General features: G+C 50.9%; 1 protein-coding gene across 8 annotated transcripts in view; it reads right to left on the bottom strand.

Moving 5' to 3' along the window:
• DLGAP4 (DLG associated protein 4) overlaps window positions 1–21279 on the bottom strand; it is a 195258-nt gene that overhangs the window by 33180 nt on the left and 140799 nt on the right. For 4 of the 8 annotated variants that reach the window (XR_003145099.3, XM_025469950.3, XM_025469949.3 and 1 more), the window contains one exon: window positions 2173–2534. Coding sequence is in view for 4 of the 8 variants with exons in the window: in XM_025469950.3 (XP_025325735.1) it covers window positions 2173–2534 (362 nt within the window). In the remaining 4 variants the exon portion in view is untranslated. Of the gene's footprint in view, window positions 1–2172; window positions 2535–3130; window positions 3269–4167; window positions 4369–17090; window positions 17213–21279 lie in introns of those variants that run through there. The other 4 variants (XM_049100688.1, XM_025469952.3, XM_049100689.1 and 1 more) reach the window with 4 other exon arrangements.

The raw sequence follows: 21279 nt of genomic DNA, 5'->3' as shown, positions 1-21279 counted from the left end.
AAAGAAAACACACACACACACACAAAGCCACAGCCGTTATCTGGTGTAGTCAAAGCTGGGGGCTGTCTTGAGGCAAAGATCGCTCCCCCAACCCTGAAGCTGAAGGGCAGGCTGGAGGCGCCTGTAACAGGGCCAGACCCAGGATGGTAGTTCTGGATTTGAAAACTGCCCCCGAGGCGATCACCAGTAAGGTCCCAGGACACTCTGAGCTGCTGTCCCTGGGCCTGCATGGCTGAGGTTACCTTCAGCAGTGGGTGGGCCTGGGGAGCACTAGGAAGGACCAGGACCAGGGCCAAGTACAAAGCTAGCACTTTTTCTACACTCCTGTGAAGTAGAAGGAAACACAGCAGCAGTGATGCCCCGAGTCTGCCTTTCTTCTCTGGGAAAAGATGCATAGCCATGGAGCAGCCAGGCCAGCCCTTCCATCATTGTTCATGAATGAGGGAGAACCCATGCTTGACCTAGGGCTTGAGGTACCAAGGGGTGGGATGAGGGTTGTCAGGGTATGCTGGGAAATCGGGGACTCCTGTCTTCACAGACAAGGCAGGGCGTTGTGAGGCTCTCTGGGGCGGGGGCTGAGCACTGGGCTCCTCACCATGGAGATGCAGGTATGTTTCTCCTGCAGCAAGCTCATTCACTCAGGGAGTGCTGCATCATGGATCTCAAAGAGCTGTGACAAGAGCTTGGCACGAGGGTGGGGGTGAATCCCGGGAAGGGGAAGCCCAGGATGGACCCAAGAGCTAGGATCCTCCTCCCCATGTGAATTTCTGGATAAAAGGAACCAATGGTGAGCTGAGCTCAGACCTTTTGGAAAGATGGGAACCTCTGGTTTGGCCAAGGAGAGGGTGGGGCTGCCCAAGCAACGACCTTGGGTGGTCAAGACCGAGAGACTAGACTACTTTGTGTCCCTAAGAATACCTCCTGGAGCAGCTAGCCGCACAGGGCAGAGGCTAGACCCCATAGAAGGAGCCCAGAGAACATGAGTCTCCTGGACAACTCTGTTCCTGTGTTTGTGGGGAAACTGAAGCCCTGCATTGCCTCTTTTCAGACAATTCAGGCAAGTGCAAGAAATTGGCTGTGAGCCTTCAATGGCCAGGTCAGAGCCATTCAGTCTTCCTCGTGTCTTAAGTTCCTCTGGCAGTCTAACGCTCTGCCACCCACCTGGCCACATCCGTCGCCCAGGGGTGGCTGGTGCACATCCACCTTGACCTCCCTGAGGGCTCCGCCTTCCCCAAGCTCAAGGCTCACTGTAGCTGCCCTCTCTTCCTCCCTGCCCTGAGTGCTCCACTTTAGTCTGGAGGTCCAGCAGGGGGTGTCTTCTCACTCTGGATTAAGAGCAACTCTGACTCCTGTGAGGCGGGGCTCAAGCTGCCCTAGCTCAGCAGCCAGAAGACAGATTACTGCTGTCTGGTGCATGCAGAAGGTGCTGCGGTTCAGCAGCGGAGGGGAAGTTGGTGTGCCCTGTCCCGCTGTGTACCATGGCCATGGGTGTGCAGTGAGTGTGGCTTCCAGGAGGGTCTGCTGGCTTTGGCCTCTTGGTCCTGGGGAAATATCTGCCTGGATCCTTTCCCATGGAGGGAGGCATCGGGACTGGCATCACACTTCTCAATTTGACATGGGCCTGGTGCCTTGAGCCACCTACCTGTCCCCCAGGCCTGAGAAGGCTCTGGTTAAGTTCCCCTCAAGCAACCCCCGTGGCTCAAGGGCCCTGGGTCCCGGGCCCCAGGCCCATCGGCGTCTAGGCTCCATGCTGCTCCCGCCGCCAAGCGGGGCTGTGGCCTCCGCACCTGAGCTGACCTTGGATTAAAGAACTGTTAGGCCAGTCCCACCTCCCACGCGTCGGCTGGCAGGGCAAAGGGTGGAGTGGACAGACAAACAGTGGACAGGCGAACAGTGGACAGGAGATGGCTGGCTGAGTGTAACTACATTCACTGGGACAACCCATTGGAGGAGCGGGGACACGTGCCCACAGCTGCAGGCTGCAATGCATGTGGACAGATGTAAGGACAGCATGACTATGGGTGGAATTTGGTTTGGCCACTTGAGGCCAACCCCCCAAAACAGACAAACCACTTTGCCCCGGAGACCTAGTGGGCCTCCGCCAGATGTAATTACACGCAGACTGGTGCACGGAGTGGGCTGAGGACACAACAGTGTGAAAGGGACCCCTACTTGTATTCCTATAGATGACAGTTTCCTTTTGGGGATGGCCTCAGGGTGGGATTCAGAGCTGGTCAGCGTCCCTTGTTCACTCTTCAGAGCTGCATGTTTTGGGGGTGGCTCAGGGGCCTCAGGGGCTGGGGTGACTCCGCCCCGTGTCACACTGGGCGGTCGGGTACTGCTGTCCAGGCTGTCCGATGAGTTGCTCAGGCCCGACTGGCTTGTCACCTCACTCTTGTGGTCTTGGCTGTCCAGGTAGGTGTCCTGGGCAGACTCGGTACTGCTCTGGACTGTGACAGAGATGAAGGGCTTTGACGTGGTACGTGGAGGGACCGGTGGTGGGGTCTTCTTATACGCCACTAGGCATGATGAACCTGCAGATAGGGGAGAGGAGGGCAGGAAGAAGGTAAGGTCTCACTCAACCTTCTTGAACCTCTTCCAAGTTTGAGGCCCCACCTGACTAGCCCTAGCTCTCACCCCAGCTGTTCCCTCAAGGAGGATTTTTGGAGAAGAATGGGGGTCTGACATAGCAATGACCAAGACAGACAGACACAGGCCCTGCCCACCCTCCTACCAGGCTAAGGCCAAGTCTAGCTGGGGATGCCAACATGGACCAAAGATATCCTCTGCCTCATAGCCCCACACAAAGGTATTTTCTAGCTGGGGCATGGGCTAGATGATAAAGTTCATGGTGCCACAGAAGCCTGACCTAGTGCCAGGGGAGGCAGTGCCAGTAGAATAGAGGGCAAGAATGCTAAGGAATATTAATCTTGCTTCCCCAAGCTCACTGAGAGACCTACTACTCCCTACCTCTACCTGCCCTCTACTTGGACACCCCCTCCCTGTCTGGTCAAAGATACCTCCTTCAGGGTCCAGCTAACCCTACCCTCATCTTGCTATCCACCCCCCCGCTCCCCCATTATGTGAAAACCCCCTACACCAGTCTGCCTCCCTCAAGACTCCACCGTACCTGGTCTGATTCCCCATTCTCCAGCATGATTTGGGGAACCAGGGTCTACCACGAGTGGGAGTTGGGGTCATCTCTGAATCTCAATCCAGCCTGGCCTGGGGCTGGCCCACAGCAGGGGCACAGAACACTGAAGGGCCACAGCTGGCTTAAATGCTCAACTTTTGGCCTGAAACAGAAGGTGCTGTTCAAACAGCAGAAGCTACTTGCTATGAGGGGCTGGGTCAGATCTGACCGTTTTTCTCAGCATCTTAACTCCAGTTGCCCTTTCTGCCCCCATGAGGACTAAAACAAGACTCTACCCAGGCTGGGAATGGGAGCCAGATGAGTGACTTTAAGGTCTGCCTTCAAGGGGCTACCAATCACGGGGATGGTGATAACCCACAAAACCAGGCCCAGTGCTGCTGAGGTTGCTGGCCAGGGACAGAAGAATCCATCTGCCACTGAGCTATTGCTACACAACCCTATCTGAAGGGCAAAATTACAAACAAAATGATGACAACACTAAGTGTGGGTGAGGAGGTAGGGAAACAGAATCACTCCTACATTGCTGCTGGGAATGCAAAATGGTACCACCACTGTGGGAAACAGCTTGCAGTTTCTTTTATTTTTTTGAAAGTTTTAAGTAATCTCTACATCCAACGTGGGTGCTCAAGCTCACAACCTGGAGATCAAGAGTCACACACGCTCTACCAACTGAACCAGTTAGGTGCTCCTTGGCAGTTTCCTTTAAAACTAAATATGCAATTATCATATAATCCAGCAACTGCACTCTTGGGCATTTATCCCACAGAAATGGTAACATGTTCACAAAGGAACACATATATGAGTGCTCATGGCAGCTTTATTTGTCCTAGGCAAAAACTAGAAACAACCTAGATGCCCTTCAGAGACTGGTTTAACAAACTGTGACACATCCTGACTGTGGAATACTACTGAGCAATAAAAAGGAACTAGCTATTGACATAAGCAACAACTTGGAATGAATCACAAGTGAATAATGCCAAGTGAAAAAAAAGCAATCTCAAGAAGGTACATACTGTATGGTTCTATTCATAAAATATTCTTGAAACGGCCTGATTATCGAGATGGGGAGCAAATTAGTGGTTGGTGCGGAGACGATAGGGAGAGGGTGATGCGGAAGCCAGGAGGGACAGGAGTGTGGCTACAAAAGGCTGACAAGAAGGATCCTCTGTGTGTGGTGGACACATGAACCTGCGCATGATGAAGCTGCACAGCAGAAGACACAAAGTGAGTAAATGGAGAAATGGTAGAGTCTAAGAAGGGCTAGTATCTATGATAATATTCTGGTAATTTACCAAACTGGATAAAGAATTGATAGATCCCTCTGTATCTGTATTGTTTCTTACAACTGTATGTAAATTACAATTACCTAGAAATAAAACATTTCATTTAAAAAACCCTTCCATCTGTTGGTTCATCCAACAGACATGTTTTAGGCCAGACCCTGTATAGACTCCAGGAAAGCTAGAAGCCTCATCAGCAGAGAAATGGTTGTAAAATGAGTGCTTGAATGGTAAGAGATGCCACAGTGCAAGAGCCCAAGGGCTGGGAGCCGTGCCTCACATCTGAGTGTGGAGGTGACAAAGGGCTCTGGGAGCTCAGAGCCAGGAGCACTCAATTCCCACTCTGTTCAGAATTTCCCAGTCCTGCTGAGGCCTTGAGAAAACTTCAGGGATCCCTCGAGACAGACACACACTAAGCATGCCCAAGCTGAGATCAGACTGCTGGAGGTGGCCTACACTAAAGGCAGATGCCTGGCTTCTAGGCCCTGGCAATTACTCAAGTCTCTGGGCCACTCTGGACTCTTCAGTACCCTCATCTATTCAGTGGGTGGGGAGGAGTTCTAACCCAGGTAACAGCACACCATATTTCATGTGGCCCTTGACAAACTCAAAGCATTTTCTCATTTGTTCTCATTCAAGGACAGCTCTGGAGCCTCCCCCATCATCAACTGAAAGGGGAATTTTTGCTCGGAATCCTTTCTCTCCACTGCCTGAAATTCTACCATTTTGAGAATTATTCTTTTGATGGTAAGGATTCAGAATTCAGAAGGCAGCAGGGAACCAGATAAGCCCGAGTTTAGATCCCAGCTCTGTCCTGTACTAATCTGGTGGCCACAGGGAAGGATTACTTAGGCTATAGCACAAGGGTAAGGCTCAGACCCAGGGCTGGCATGGCTCCTACTAGTTTTTGGTACAGAGTGAGCTAGACCTGGAGTGGGGCTGCAGGGAGGTGGTGAACCACCCCTGGGTCACTGGTCACTGGAGAGGCTGGGCTGGTTCTCTGACCAACCCTAGGGAAGTTTTCCTGCAAGAGCTGGACATAAGAGTAGCTTGCTGAAGCCAATGGCCAGCAGTGCCCAGCAGAGCAAGAACTGGGTTCTAAGCCTGGCTGAGGCTGTGTGAGCCCAGTCAGGGTCCTTGTCCCTATCTGTGGGGTGGTGCTCTCAGTGGCCTGGAGGAGTTAGTGTATGCAGGGACTTGTGTGGAAGAGGCATCCCCGCCAGGAGACAGTGGGGTGTCCACAGTCAGGAGCCTGGACAGAGGACTGACCCCCTAACCTCTTGCTCAGGGTTGTTTAGGTCCAGAGTCCTGCTGACACAAACTCAGAGGGAAAGTGAACTAGCAAGGGCCAGGCCAGATGGCAAGATGTGATAAGAGGAAAGGTGAACTTATCTTGGATTTTCTATGTCTCCTAGGGCACAAGTCATAGCCAGATAAGTGGTGTGATTAACAGGGGGGATTTTCAAGGCCTCAGGGGCAGGCATCCCTCAGCTCTAAACACTGTCTTTCACCAGGGCAGGGAGATGAAAAACAGGCCCACAGCTGTGCCTGCCCCTTCCCACATCACATTCCAGCCATTCTGTGTTCCTTACTCCCACTGCCCTTCTTCCCACCGTGGGGGCTTTTACACATGCTGCTCCCTCTAACCTGGAAAGTTACCACTCTCCACATTTCCTATGTCCCTTCTTCAGAGAGGTCTCCTGACTGCCCCCTACTCTCAGGTCAGCCAGCATCTCCATCAGAGCACCTGTCACATTTGTCATCTGCTCCATAAGGCATTTACTTGTTGATGGTTATAGGCTCAGGGCTGTTGGGGAACTCTGTCTGTCTTGGCACAGCAGGTCATATCCCAGGCCCAGGGTAATACCTCAAGCTTTATAGAAAGCTCTCAGTAATATTAGTTGAATGAGAAGATGAACCTCATCACTGCTATAAAAACCCTTCAGTTACCCCAAGTCAAGATTATTTAGCGTTAGTGAAGGCTCCCAACACTGGAGTATGTAAGCTTCTTGTCTCCTCCCGGATTGGGAGCCCTTTCTAAAGCCTGGTTCCCACCAACCCCCCAACTCTGCAGCTTCATCTCCTGTCCTCCCACCCCCTTAGCACAGCCCTTCCGGCCTCAGAGAGCCAAATGTACCCTTTTCCAAACACCCCACGCTCTGCATGCACCCAAGCCTTTGCACGTGCACTTGTTCTACCAGAATCCCTTTCCAGGTCTTTCAGCCATGCCCTTCACCCCCAGCTCTTGCTGGCCTGGACACCTACCCCTCTCCTTTGTGGATCAGCTGGAGCGCTCAGGGCTGTAGTCGTGCCCCTGACATGTCACCAGCCCAGGACCCAGCCCGGAGGATACACAATTATCATTTGCCAATTGAACTTTAGAAGGGGGGAAGTGCCCCAGAGACCCAAGATGTTGGACCTGGCCAGCACCGCATCCTCCAGGATGGGACTGTAGCCCTCCCTGCCCTGGGGAGACGGTCTGTGTGCCACAATTTATAATAATATAGCATGTGGGTCCAACTTTTTCATCCATTCACTTTGGAAAACTTTCAAATTTGCCCAGGAAGCTAGAGAGGGGAACATCCCTCAGCATGACCACCTCCTCCAGCTGAGCCACAGCAGTATGTGCACAGTGAGCCACGGCCCCCAGGGGCTGCATGCTTCCCTGCCCCCACCTCGGCCATGCCAGTCAGTCAAGCCCAGGCTTAGACAGGAGCCAGTTGTGCAATGCCTCCTCCGTGCAGTCTGCCCCCGGCCCCAGACATCCAGCCCAGCCTCCCTGCCCCACAGTGCACAAGTCTTTGCTTCTTCTCAGTAGAAGTTCCCATTGTCTCATTTCTGCCTTCTGCTTCAAGATCTTATCCAGAAAACTCTATCGGGTCAGAATGAATTTCTCTCTTATTACACATCAAATGTGTAATAAGATGACCAAAGAGACCTTTAGACACTCAGCAGAATGGCTGTGACTCCATCTCCTAAGAGATATGGATGCAGCAACCCTAGGAAGGTAGCCCCCTGCAAGTGCCTTGGAGGCCCAGCATGGCCCTCACGCTTCTGGCAACCATGGGCCCTTGCTTGGTGGGGGAGCTGAGGAAGAGGCCTAAACTTCTGAAGAGAAGGGACGCTGGGGAACACAGATAGTGTGGAAGCCACGGCAACAGGCTTCACAGAAGAGGCCATGGGACCCATGTAAGTCCCCTGTGAACAGATAGATCTGGCCTCAGAGCCAGAGCTGCCTTAACTCCCTTTGCTGGCCCCGCCAGGCTTTAGAAATGGCTTGTCAGATAACAGGCCAATAAGATCCCATTCCCTCTCTCACCCACTGAGCAACCTGTCAAACCACACAGCTAAATGGGGCAACTCATTTGTGTACTATGGGAAAAAGAGAACTCAAGACTTCCACTTAGCCAGCCTCGAATTCCTCCCTCCTTCCCCCGTTCATCCCCCAAAAGGGGAAAGTTGGGAGGGAATTCCAAGCAGCTAGGTCAGGATCAGGGCCAGACTGTCTTCTCAGAGCCACGTTCCTGTTGATAGTCCATGTGACCCCCACCTTCCCAACGTGTCAGTCCGGACACGTCTATGTGTTAAGACGTAGCAAGGTCAAACTTTAATTTTAAAATCCAGGGAGAGGGCCTGGCAGCAGCTTGTACCCCAACATCCTCCTGGGAATCCTCCACTACTACCCACAACCAGGTGCTTCCTAACTGCCTCTCCCATCCATTCCCTGTTCCCTTGACCTAGAGCCAGCCTCCCCTAGACCATCCATACTGCTTCCTCCCTGCCCCCCTCTCCTGTCCTGCCTTCCCGATCCTTCCTCAACCTTGACCAGCCATTTGAGAAATCCAACCATGTCACTACTTGGTTTGAAACCTCTCAACCACAACCTGGGCCACAACCCACCCAGTGGACTTGAAACAAACCTTTTGGTTGCGAGCATTCAAGCCTCCAGAATCCACACTTGCCTTGGACCCCATAGGAGTCAAGAGGTCACAAAGGCAGCACAATGGGGAAGACAGAGCAACAAAGTTCAAGGATCCCCACCCCCCCTTGGAGTCTTGTCCAGAAACCAGGATGCACTCCTGTTCATAACATTCCAATGCTAACAGTGGATCTTCCCAAGCACAGACTGGGCCAGGCCAGAGCAAACAGTTCATATACATCAATCCTCATTATTCGTGACTCTGTATTTGTAAATTTACCTACTTCATAATATTTACTTGCAATCCCCAAACCAACACTCATGGGGTTTTTGTGGTCACTGCCAGACACACAGAGAGGAGAAGTTGAGTCACCCAATGCACAGTTTCCTAGCTATGGTCTAACAAGAGGACACTCTGCCTTCTTATTTCAGCTCTCATACTGTAAACAAGTGCTTGTAAATTGCTTTCCCTGGTCTATTTAGGGTTATGTTTTTCACATTTTTGTTCTTTTTCTTGGTGATTTCTCTATAGTGCTTTAGTGCTGTCTAGTGTTGCTGAGTGCAAGAAGGCTGTGATGTGCCTATGGAGAAAATACGTGTCTGATAAGCCTTGTTCAGGCGTTGAGTTATAGCGCTACTGGCCAATTCAATGTTAATAAGTCATCGGTATATTAAATAAGGTATCTTTAAACAGAAAGATACATAAAACAAGGTTATGTATTGATTGGTTGGTGGAAATGTTTTGACCGGAGTCTTGCAGGGCCTCTATTTCCCCTAGGAGCAATGGTTCAGTATTCATTTGTTAATTCAGTATTTGTCAGATGTCATGAACATAACTCCTGTGAATAAGGAGAATGGACTGTACTCTAGCCACCTGAATCCTCAAAATGGGTACATCTGAGGAAGGTCTGCCATTGCCCCATCTATAGATGAGGCTCAGAGGGGTGGAAGGATGCCCTAGCTCACCTCCCAGCAGGGCAGTATTGGGGCTGTGGCTTAAACTCAGGCTGCCTGAAGGCTGACTACCACCCTGTGCCCCCCACCCACTGACAAACTGGGTGAGGGTCATGTGGAGGCAGCAGCCTTGGGAACATCAATTATTTCACCCAGAAAATGGGGTGAGATACCCAATATGCCCTCAGGAGGAGCCAAAGAGATGACAGATATGACGTTTTATACTCGTGGGCTGGGCCCCTGCAACCAATGTTAGCATGGTTTCTGGACCAAGGATAGAGTGATCACCTCCTGAGGGACAGCCTGGGGGCCTTTCAGGAAGACATTAAGATTGAATGGGTCTGGAAGGATGGACCACAGTCAACCAGTCAGTGGCAAGGAAATGTGAGGCTTTCATGTGAAGGGATTCTCTGTGAGCAAAGTAGGACAGAACAGCCCCCAAGGCATGAGAGGACTGATGTGGGCAGGGCATGGGGTGGCAAAGTAGGACTAGGTACCATAGCTGGTGAAGGAAAGACAGGGACCAAGGCAAGGAGCCCTGGGACAGGGCCGTGTCCTCTCAGATGGAGTCCTCGGCTCCCTGGGGCCGCATGGAGCACAGGAACAGAGGCCTCTTCTCCCTACCTGCACCACCCCTCATAAGGTCCCTCCCAGCTGGCCTGCAGTTGGAGGGTTTTACAGCTCCAGACCTGAAAGCAGCAGGGCAGGCGGATCACCTCCTATCTTAATAGCCAGGGCAGCAGGCAGCTCCCTGTGAAGTGCCAAGGCCATCTCAAGCTGAGTGTGTCCAGAATGAACCTGAATCCTTTCCTCCTCCACAGTGGCCTTGTTCTCAGAGAGAGGGGACTTCGTGCACTCAGTACACACTCCAGAAGCCTGGGAACCCCCCCTCCCATCCACCTCCCCCATGAAAGCACATTCCAGACAGACCCACCTTGGGGCTGCTGAACCTGCTGTTCCTGGTGTGAAATGATCTCCACCTCATCTTTGTGTTTCTACTTCTTCCCATCCTGATCTGTCTCTGCTCAGGAGCTAGGTCACAGTGAGGACCTCTTTGACCACCCTGTCCAAAGCTGCTACTCTGAGGGCCCTGTCTCATTCATACATTAATAAACTTACTGGTTTACTTGCCTTTTCTCTCCTACCAGAAAAGGATCCTGAATATCTAATACAGGTTCCTGAAGGTGGAGACCCTAAATATCTTGTATAATCACAGTGCTTTCCCAGCACCAGGCCAATACATTATTATTGAATAAATGAACCATTCCCTACTTGACAGGTTAGGAGTTACTCCGGACTCTGATTTGGAATCTAATGCCCAGGGTCGGGGCTTTGAGTTCCTTTTAGGTCAGCACCAAAGCACACGCACACACTGTAGGAACACAGTCTGGCGGGAGGTAAAGCCTTGATCAACTCTGCCTGAGATTGGGCAATGAGGCTGTGGGAATGAGAGCTCAAAAAACCCTAAGGAACGGGTATCAGAAACTGTTTGAAAATAACCATTCCTAAAAGCTGGGCTAGAAAGAAAGTAAGCAGTGATTCCAGCCACATTTTCCAGGCAAGGTGTATCACAAGTACAGATTTAAAAGAATCATTACTGAGTGAGTCCTGGCCAGGTGCTACTTTATTCCAGACTTAGGCCTGGGAGGGGAGGTAATTATCACTGATGTTTTATAGATGAGGGAACAGGCTTTTCACTCTGAGAAGTGGCAGTGTAGAAAAGCTCTGTTCTGTGAGGCCAGGGTGCCAGGTTTTAAACTCAACACTGGACCTGGTGGGTAGTGTACATTGCATCAGGCCTGATCCTTTCTGGGCCTTCGTTTCCCCAGCTGTAAACTAAGCAGACTGACCTTGAATGGGGGGGGGGTCCACCAGGAGACTGGTTATCTAACCCCTCTAATCCACAGCTGCCATGTGGGGACCTGGGTGACAGAAGTCAGAAATCTGGACTTAGAAAAATAAAACCTTCATCTTTTGAAAATGGATTAGCTCATTCAAAGTTTCAAAAAAACACTGTACAGGTACCTGCCTGCCAGCTAATGTGGCCTGTGGCACCTATCTTTGTGACTGCTGGAGCGGCTGTCCTCAGACCTCCTAGTTTTCCTGGACCTCTAGCCCCTCTCCTCCTGCTCCCAGGAAGGCTATCTGTAAGCGCCTCCCCCTTGGGAAGACAGGAGACCCTTGGGAACCTTGAAATTAAGGCAGCCACCTTAATTTCACCTGGTGGTATCTCAGGTCTGGCCGAGTGAAAGCAGAGAAAGCCCCTTCTGGTTGGCAGGCCAGGTCTGGTTTCGGGTTCTTGGCACCAGATCACAGATGGTGGGAGAGCCCTATCCGGAGTGCAGATGGCCAATCTCCTTCATGTGCCAGGAACAGCTGCCTGAGAGGGTCTTGCTTGTTGGCAACTCCTCCCCACTCCAGGAAGACAGCTGCTCCTGCTCCTCAGAAGCACTGTTTGTGCCCCAGCTGGGGGGCAAGGGTGTGAGAGGGTTCTGTCCTGACATGTTCAGGCCAAAGGGGCTGGAGAAAAGGTTAAGCAATTGCCCTCCAGAAGGACCCGGAGTGCAGGTCAGCTGCTTCTCTAGGGTGGGAAACCGTGGGTTGGGACACTTCACAAACTCCAGGGCATCTCCCCTGGCTGCGGGTGGCCATGAGCGGACCTCGCATGAAGCACTTTAACTGTTTTGGCTCACCACCTCTTTACCAGGCCTACCATTCCTGTTTCAAAGAGGAAAAACATGAAGCTCAGAGAAAGTGTGCAATCCAAGGTTGCACAGCCAGTAAGTGGAAAAGTCAGGGTCTGAGCTCAGCCTTTTTCATTCCAGAGCCAGTGCTTGTAGCTACTACTTCACACTGCCCATGGCTGGAGTTTGGTGCCACCTAGCTGGGCCTGGCTATCAGAGCCAAGCCAGTTCCTCAGTCAGGACCTAGACAGGCGCCTACTCCTGGGGTCCTCAAGCAGAGTTTGACAATTTCCTGAGCGAGTCAGGTGGCAGCTGCTGGCTGTGCTGGCCATGGGGGCAGAGGCCTGGTGCCTCCTGGATCAGAATCCTAGTGCATGGGAGAAAAAGGTGGCCCCCACCCCCGTCTGTGACCACTGCTGCCCAATGCCCTTCCTCAGGCCTTTCTCCTCGTGAGGTCCTAGACACTCTGGCCCTCTCACTAGAAACACCGCAACCCTTGACATAGGTTCCCCAGTCACCCAGGACTTTTCCAACTTGGCTCTCACTATAGCCTCAAAGTAAAGCCCAGAGAGGTGAGGCTATCTCTCCCAGGTCACTCAGCTGGTTGCTGGGATTGGAAATGAGGTGGAGCCTCCAAATCCCAGGGTTCTGGGCAGCCTGGGTGGCTCAGCAGTTTAGTGTCACCTTCAGCCCAGGGTGCGATCCTGGGGACCTAGGATGGAGTCCCACGTTGGGCTCCTTTCACCGAGCCTGCTTCTCCCTCTGCCTGTGTCTCTGCCTCTTTCTCTCTGTGTGTCTCTCATGAATAAAAAAATAAAATCTTTAAAAAACAAAAACAAATCCCAGGGTCCTAGGAGATACTAATGCTGGTAATTTCTAAACCAGGTTCTGAGGGCCCCCAAAGGGAACTGAGGAAGGCTTTTTGGACTCCCATTGCACTCCAGGTCCCTCAGAGCAGCTCCCATTTTCCTTTTTCCTCCATACGGAACTCCCACCCGGTACCATGAGACCCACCACACAACTTCCACCTCCTCAGAGTACAATGAGGAAACTTAGGCACAGAGAGGCACCTGTGCTCTTTGAGGATCTAGTAGCAGGGCAGTCCCTGCCTGGGGCTCTGAGTGTGGGTGTGTCCCTTCTTCCTCCCAAACTGAGAAAGGAAGACGCCCTTAGGTTCCCAGCCTGGAGACCACCAGCTCCAGGCCTCCAGGGAGGCAACCCTACTTCCTCCAGCTCCTGAACAGGGGACCCAAATGGCATGCTGTTCTCAAAATCCATTTCCACCATTACTGCAACAATATCCTGCAAGCAACCTGTCAGGCAACATTCACTCCTCCCCCATTCTTGCTTTTTTTTTTTTTTTTTTTAATTTTATTTTTAAGTTAGCTCTATCCCCAATGTGGGGCTCAAATACAAATCCAAGATCAAAGGTCGCACACTCTACAACTGAGCCATCAGGCGCCCCCCTCCTCATCCATTCTATGCTAGAATCTGCTACATCCTCGTTATCTTATTTATCCTCTAAGACCTGCAGTCAACCTTGCCAGCAGCTCTGCTCTGAGGCCCCTGCCCTACCCCCCAGGACACTAGGACACTTATCACCCCACCCTCCTTGGGAGTCTGAGCTGTTTTTTTTTGTGTGTGTTTTTTTTTTTTTTTTTTGAGTCTGAGCTTTAAAGAGACGCCAGCTACCAAGCTGCAGTTACTACTGAATCATGACTTTGTTGTTGTATGTCAAAGTTGTGACCACTAGGAGGGGGTGCTGTGGAGTAGATGATACCCAGAGTTACGGGACTGCTATGGCTCCAGTCCATGTAAAAAACTTGATGTGTACAGCCCCTGTCTGGCCTGGTGAGGAACTGCTGGGTCGGGGGGACGTGGGGAGGAGGTGTGGAGAATCCAAGTATTGGCTTTTCAAATACTGGCTCTAGCATGTGGACTTCACTGCTGCCTTTCCAAGGTCTTAGGAGCCCTGTCTGGGCAATACTACTTAGAAAAAGCCTTAAAAAACCACCACCCTCACTTCTGGAGGGCTGACGTTAGACCCTGATGATGGGTCACAAAAGTCTGGCTTTTAATAAGATGTCACAGGCCCCTGTGTCTAGAACCAGACACTGCCAGGCCCCATGCACCTGAATTGCTGCCCTCTTTCATCATTCTGAATGACCAAGAGGATCCCAGAATAGAAAGAAGGTGTTAACGGGCTCATTCACTGTGCCTGGAGTGACAGGTGGTATATCGGGTGACAGGATCAGGAGCCAATAAGCCTGGGCAGCTGAGAGATGGGATGAAACAAACAGTACAGAACTGAATGGGGAAAACCTTGAGTTCAGGTCAGGTCAACACTGCCTGCCTTGTTGCCAGGTCCAGGGACAGAGATATGAGAAGGGAAAGGCCCTAGTCCTCAGAGCCTATATTAGGATTTTGAGTTTGGATCCCTAGTCAGACTGTTACATAAGAAAGCAGCACATGTGGGAAAATGCCTTAGCAACCCATGCTGACCGCAGACATGGTCTGAGGCTGCCCTGACCAAGAAAGGTACAGGACCAGGGGAGTGGGGAGCAGCTCCCACTCAGCTCTGGATAACATCGTGGGTAATGCTGGAGGCTCTGGACAAGGGGCATTGCCCAACGGGAGCCTGATGCATGAGCAGAAGTTGCAAATCCATCCCATTATGACAAATGCCTAGTTTATGGTGGGGAAGCCACACACTGGGTCCTGGGCAGGCAGGAAACTCCAGGATGAGTAAGTCCTTGTCCTGAAAAAACTCACAGTAAAATGCCGAGGTGGCAAGGAAATGCCTCCTCTACTGGGCGTCGCCCCGTGGAGCACTGCCATACGGAGCACTGTGTGAGAAAGCCGGGGACGGACTGATCAAGAATGCTGTGACTGATTAGTGCTGTCTGTCAGAGATCTGCCACAAGTGGGGTGTGATACATGTGCACCATGAATCATGCCTGGGTCAACATGAGGGAAGGCTTGGAGAGACTGGGATAGTGTTCTGGAAAAGAAAGCCAACTCAGAAAAGCACAGTTATCATCTTCAGATACCTAGAAGATGGTCCCGTATACGTGTGCTCTAAGTCATCACACTACAACCAGAGTAGGGACAGGAAGGTGAGGCTGTTATGGGGAAACAGATTTTGCACTATGAGGAGGCACTTTCTAAAGGACAGAGGGCCCAGGAGGGTTCGGCTGGGCTAGACACAGGCATGACGGCTGCTGAGAGAAGACACAAGCTCTCATGGGTGTGACCTTTCGGATTCTATTCAAGCCTGAGAGGACTGTTCCTTCTTTACTCTTCTACTTCACACCCAGTTCTGGATGTGACATCAGACATCGTGTGTATGTGTGTGAGAGACATTTATACTTCATATATATATATATTTTTTGCATCCAGAGAATCGTTATCAACAAGCAAAAAAGAGGAAAATACTCATTCAGCCTAGCTACATGGGAAATGATGTGAGGACTAACACCAGGGCCTTGGCACAGATGGGGCCTAAGATGCCTTCCTCCGGGAAGGCTGGCAGCACAGAGCCCCAACCTGAGATGATAAACCCATCCTCAGAACAGAAGATCCACCAACACTTGCTGCCCCTTCCCACCCCCGCAATAACCTGCTTTTGAGCACTGGCTCTGCTTTGCACTCACTCACTGGACCACTTAGGCTCCTGGGCCTCAGTTTCTCTCATCCATAAAATGCCAATACCCACTTGCCCTGCCCCCTGCCCCAGGACTACTGGGAGAGTGTCTGGGGAAGACAAGTGAGAAAGGCCTGGTGGGGTCCCACACAGCTACTGTCCCATCCCAGCCCCGCCGAGGTGCTCCACAGGCAGGGGCTGGGGCAGGCAGGTTCAGTGCCCTGAGGACCCATAGCCATCCACCCCCTCCATGCCACACATGTATCACCGTGTGCTATTTCTGGGTGGTGACCACTGATGTCCCTGCTTTGCCAAGCTCCCTTCTCTCCCCCCGCCCCCCTCTTCCTGCCAACACATCACATTCTCAGCTTCCAGGCATTTGCACTGGCTGCTCCCTGCCAGCAACATCCTAACTCCTCCTTGATTCCGCCTCTCCTCCAGATCTCAGTTCCGGCATTACTCCCTCCGAGAAACCTTCCCTGACTGGCTCCCTTGCTGGGTCAACGCCTCATGTTGAGATGTACTACAGCCCTTGCCACCACACTGTTTTACAGGCCTGTTTGCTTTTCTGCCTCTCCCTTTAGGCCCTGAGCCCCCTGAAGGCACTGACTATGTGGTTTCCATTCCTACAACCCTGTCTCCAGCCTGGAAGAGGTGCCCAGGCAAATGTCTCCCGACATTTAGGAGATTGGACCCTGCTTCTGACTTTATCCCAAAAGTGGTACAGGCCCGTAGGGCCTTTCCCCGTGGAAGAAGACCGTGAGGACACAGCAAATAGAAAAGAATCTGTAAGAAGTGACTTGGCAAGCAGAAGACAGAGGCACTGGGACAAGTCGTGACTATTGGCTTCCTCTTCACACCCCCGTACCCGGCCCTGCTCAATTTTTTCCCAACCACCTTTGAAAGCACAATATGGTGACATTTGGGAAGATCTCTGTGAAAGAACACCTACCCAAGTGAAGGTCACCAACCTCCCTGCCCCCACAATGGCACAGCATACGAAGTGGGTGATTAGTGGCTAATAGTCACATTACCAGTGTTTAGTGACGGCTCAAGAACTGGTGGCTCCTACAGTGGCCCAGTCACTGTCCAAAGTCCTTACACCTGCGTCTTATATTTGATCCTCACAAGGAGATGTTTTCATCATCTCCCCTTGTGCTGCTGAGGAAACAGGAGGCTTAGAGAGCTGGGGGACCTGCTCAGTGTCATATAGCAAGTCATGTTCTATCTGCTGAGTGCAAAACCCATAGGTCTCAGTCTCCAGAACCCAACCCTTACAGCATCCAATCTCACAAGGAGTAAAAAATACAAGCTCACCGACAAGTGTGACCACCACACATGTGCCTATCAAGCTTAGAAGCCACTTAGAAAGACAAGTTTGGTCTCCTCCTTCTGCCGGTGGAGTCTGCCTAGAGCGCGCCTCCACAAGGAGCGCATGGAAGAAAATGGATTTTACCTCGACAACTTCTACCCCTCTGGCTGCTGCTGCGCCCCGATGTTTTTGCAGGCATACTCGTCACACCTCCCCAGGTTTTGGGCTGTCCTGCCAAAGGACCCTCTTCCGTTCTCACAAAGAGACCTGTTACATCACCTGCCCCTGAAACAGTCCCTTCCCCTCCCAGGACTGCCACCTCTCTGTAAAAGCTGGAGGCTGTACTAGGCTGGAGATGGTGCAGGTTGCACTGGGTGTACTGCTTCTGCTTGCTTGGTAGTACCTGCCTGTGTTAAGAAGGATTCTGAAGCCTTGTCTAGGCTCAATGGGAGTGCATCAGTGACTGAGGTTGTTTGCTATGGGCCTTGTATGGGAAGTAACTGCAAGTGGAAGGTATGTGTCGTCCCTGGGCAAGAGGATCCACAGGAATGCTTTAGAACTCTATTCCCACAATGCAGAATCATGGTCCTTGACTCCCCACCAAAACCTCCACCCCCTATCCTCCCCTGCAGACCCATCAACAAGAGGGTTTCTTGGGCAATGTTTTAAACCTGGTAAGATGGGAAAGCAACTTTGTTCACAGTCTTCTACCCTTCAAAAGACTGACCAACGAGGAACTTGCAGTAGCTGCAGCCTGTGAGTGAGGGTGGCTGGGTTTCAGCCCAGGGTCCACGCCCAAGTGCTGTATGACCTCAGGCCAATCACATCACTTCTATGTCTCTGCTGCTTCTGTAACATGGGGATCAGGAGTCCTGTTTTCCTTGCATTTAACCTCATTCAAACACTGTGCTTAGGATCATGACTGCAAAGGGAAGTCCATTATCCATCTCATTGATTCTGGGGTAGCCACATAACAGGAAGTATTGTCCCATTTCTCAGAGGAGGAGGCTGAGGCTCAGAGAGTGAGGAGACTTGGCTCAAATCCCACAACAGGTAAGCTGACTAAGGCACTTACGTGGGTCCTATGATTAAGTCCACAGCCTTTCTCATCCTATTATCCCTCCTCCACAGAGGGGCTGTGGCCAGACTCCATGCAGCCACCATGGGCCTGGAAGCAAGGCCACCTCTGTGGAGAAAGTCCTCCCAGGAGCTGATGGGTCTGTTAACAGTTCCTCTGGAACGCAGGCACATAACGCTGCGAGTAGCAGTGTGCATTCGCTGGGAAAATTCATCACCATCTGAACACTTCACTGTTCAGAGACAGCACATAACCCCCTTTCCAAATACATCCTCTTAAGAAGGGCTTGTAGATGAGGCACCTGGAGTTGTTGAATCCAAGAGACAAAGCAGAATGGTGGTTGCCAGGGGTTGGCGGGGAGGGAGAAACAGGGAGCTATTGTTTAATGGGGAAGAGTTTCAGTTTTGCAAATTGAAAAGAGTTCTAGAGATGGAGGTGATGAAACAATGTGAGGGTACTTACTGCCACTGAACTGTACACTTAAAAATAGGTCAGATGATAATTGTTACGTGCATTTTATCCCAAGTTTTTAGTGAGGAGTCTTACTGAGGAATTCCTTGCAAATGAGCCCAGTTATCAAATTGCTATTTTATACCCCAAATCCAAAAGTTACAAAATAAAATATTTAAAACTATGACAAGCATGAATTTTAAACACTTCTGCTCTGAGTTAAATGTGTTTGCGAGCAGGGGCTGATCTATAATTTGCCTGCATTCTCTTTTCTGACATCCAAGAAAGAGAAATAAGGAATTCAAATAGAAAATAGGAAACATCAAAGGTCTGTAAGAACAGTGATGGGTGTATTGGTATTAGAACCTTGGAAAGGAGTTGGATGGGAGAGTGGGTGAAGATAAAAGGTTTAAACTAAAAAAGAATTAACTATAGAAAATATGGGGGGGGAAAGTCATTCTAATCTCATTGCCTGGACACAAATACTATTATATCATTCTATACCAAAACTTTTTAAACTGTGATCATTTTATGATTCTTTTTTTTTTTTAATTTTTAATTAATTTTTACTTATTTATGGATAGTCACAGAGAGAGAGAGAGAGAGAGGCAGAGACAGAGACACAGGCAGAGGGAGAAGCAGGCTCCATGCACCGGGAGGCTGACGTGGGATTTGATCCTGGGTCTCCAGGATCGCGCCCTGGGCCAAAGGCAGGCGCCAAACCGCTGTGCCACCCAGGGATCCCAACTGTGATCATTTTAGAATTGCAACCTTGCTATAAAGAAATAGAAACTTCTGCTTTGGCCTTCTTACAGAGAAGTAGTGGGGAGGGTAGAAAGAACAGTGGATCAAGACTTCAAATCATGATTAAGCTGTGTGACTCTGGGCAAGTCACTTAAGCTCTCTGTTCCATCCCCTCTAAAAACAGCAATAATAACCTGCAACAAACTGCCAACAGAAGCAACATAGCTTCATGAACTGTGAGGCAGTATGAGGAAGTGAGCAATAAATAGGGAGTGCTAATGAAGCCTTTTTTTTGATGACTTAGGATCAGTATGAAAACCAATCAGAAGTATTTGGGAGTTCTGATGTTAATTTTAAAACCCAAAACACCTTTTAATACACTGACACCTCTGGCTCCTTCAGGGCAAAGTTTTTTTGCTTCAGAGGAAACAAGGTCACTGGGATGATGAAGCCCCGCCTGACCTTGCAGACCACTCCAGACTGAACAGAACCTCTTCTGGTTCCCTCAATATGCTAAACATTTTTCACCCAGGGGTCCTGATCCCTGCTGTTCTTGGCCTGCCCCTTGACAGCTTCCTGCCCACTGGCCACCTCACCATCCCTGACATGCCCTCCCCATCCTCTCAGAATAGGTCCCCCTCAGCCTGTTTCCTTCAGAGTTCTCAACACCAGCAGGCAGTATCTCACATATTCATCACCTGCTGGCATGGGGACTTCCAGTTGATGGAAGCTCCCTGAGGAAAGAGACCAAGTCTGTCTTGTTCCCTCCCCTGTCCTGGCTTGGCACTGGCACTCTGAGCACAGGAATGGTTGGCCATTTGGAAAGAGAAGTGGTGGCTGTTTGGAGGTTGGGGCAGACTGGGATGAACCCAAACCCTACTCCCTACTGCCCCTGCTTTGAGGAAATTACGGGGCAGCAGGAGCAGAGCGAGCTGGCTTTTAAAGGTGCTGTCAGACAAACCCCGCTCCTCCTACCCCACCCTGGCTCAGAACCATCCCTAGGCAGGCAGGCAGGCAGGTCCAGATGGCTACCACCACTCCCCTGTGCAGAGCAATACTATGCAAGAAAGTTCCAGGAGAGGGTGGAATTCACAAATATATTCACAGCACACTCAGTAATGTGCCCCAGCAGGAAACCCACCCAAGGAGTGATGACCCTTCAGAGACAAACCCTGGCTCTGAATGCCTGGCCCTGAGTGCTGATGGACTCTAATGGCCCTCAACAAGCATTCTTCCTTGATCTTGGCTCTCTTGGCCCCTGGGCAGTCAACGCCTGCCATCCCTCCCTGACCCACAGTGCCTTCCTCTCCCCTACCCCGGGTGTGCCCATACCCTAGGGTGTCTTCCCCTCAAAATCTCCATCCACCTGGGTCCTGCCCAGCTTTTGAGGTTTTGAAGGTCATCTCTTCTCTAAAGCCTACCTTGATTCACTCCAGAGTCCCCATCATAGCCCTGCACTTGACAAACAATAACTTGATGTCCCTCCAAACACCCCAACCAGTCCACTTCCATCCTTCCAGGCATGGGACATGGATAGTCTTCAGTTATTTCAAGTCTTCTCTCTCCCTTGGATACCAATAGCAGCAACAGCTCCCATTTTTTAGCGGTTCCTCTGTATTACAGACTGTGTTCAGTGCGTTACACACACTTTGCTCTGGTCTTCATGCTGATGCTGATTTCAGGTAATGTTATCATCTCTATTTTGCAAGTGAAGAAACTGAGGCCTAGAGAGGTTAAGGAACTTGCCCAAGGTCTCACAGCTCTTGGTGGTGGCCAAGGATCTAAACCCCAACAGTTTGTCACTAGAGCTAAGCTCTTGACTATAGGTCTGTGAGATCTCTAAGGTGTGGGTATTCCTCACTGCTCACCCAGTGCCTGCCTCAGCCTTACAGTTAGGCTATAAATGCCAGTTTTCTGCATTCCACAAGAGCGGCAAGGCCAGGTGCGGATCATTGATTCAGTCATTTACCAAGGATCACCTGATCGATTACCCACCCTGGGCTCAGTGTGTGCCCTTAGCGAGCAGTCTTGAGCCAAAACGACTCTGTGTCTGGGGACCTT

Source organism: Canis lupus, chromosome 24, assembly GCF_003254725.2.
Source record: "Canis lupus dingo isolate Sandy chromosome 24, ASM325472v2, whole genome shotgun sequence".
Lineage (NCBI taxonomy): Eukaryota > Metazoa > Chordata > Mammalia > Carnivora > Canidae > Canis > Canis lupus.
Note: the sequence above shows the minus strand (reverse complement) of the source record. Positions and strands in the feature narration are given on the sequence as shown.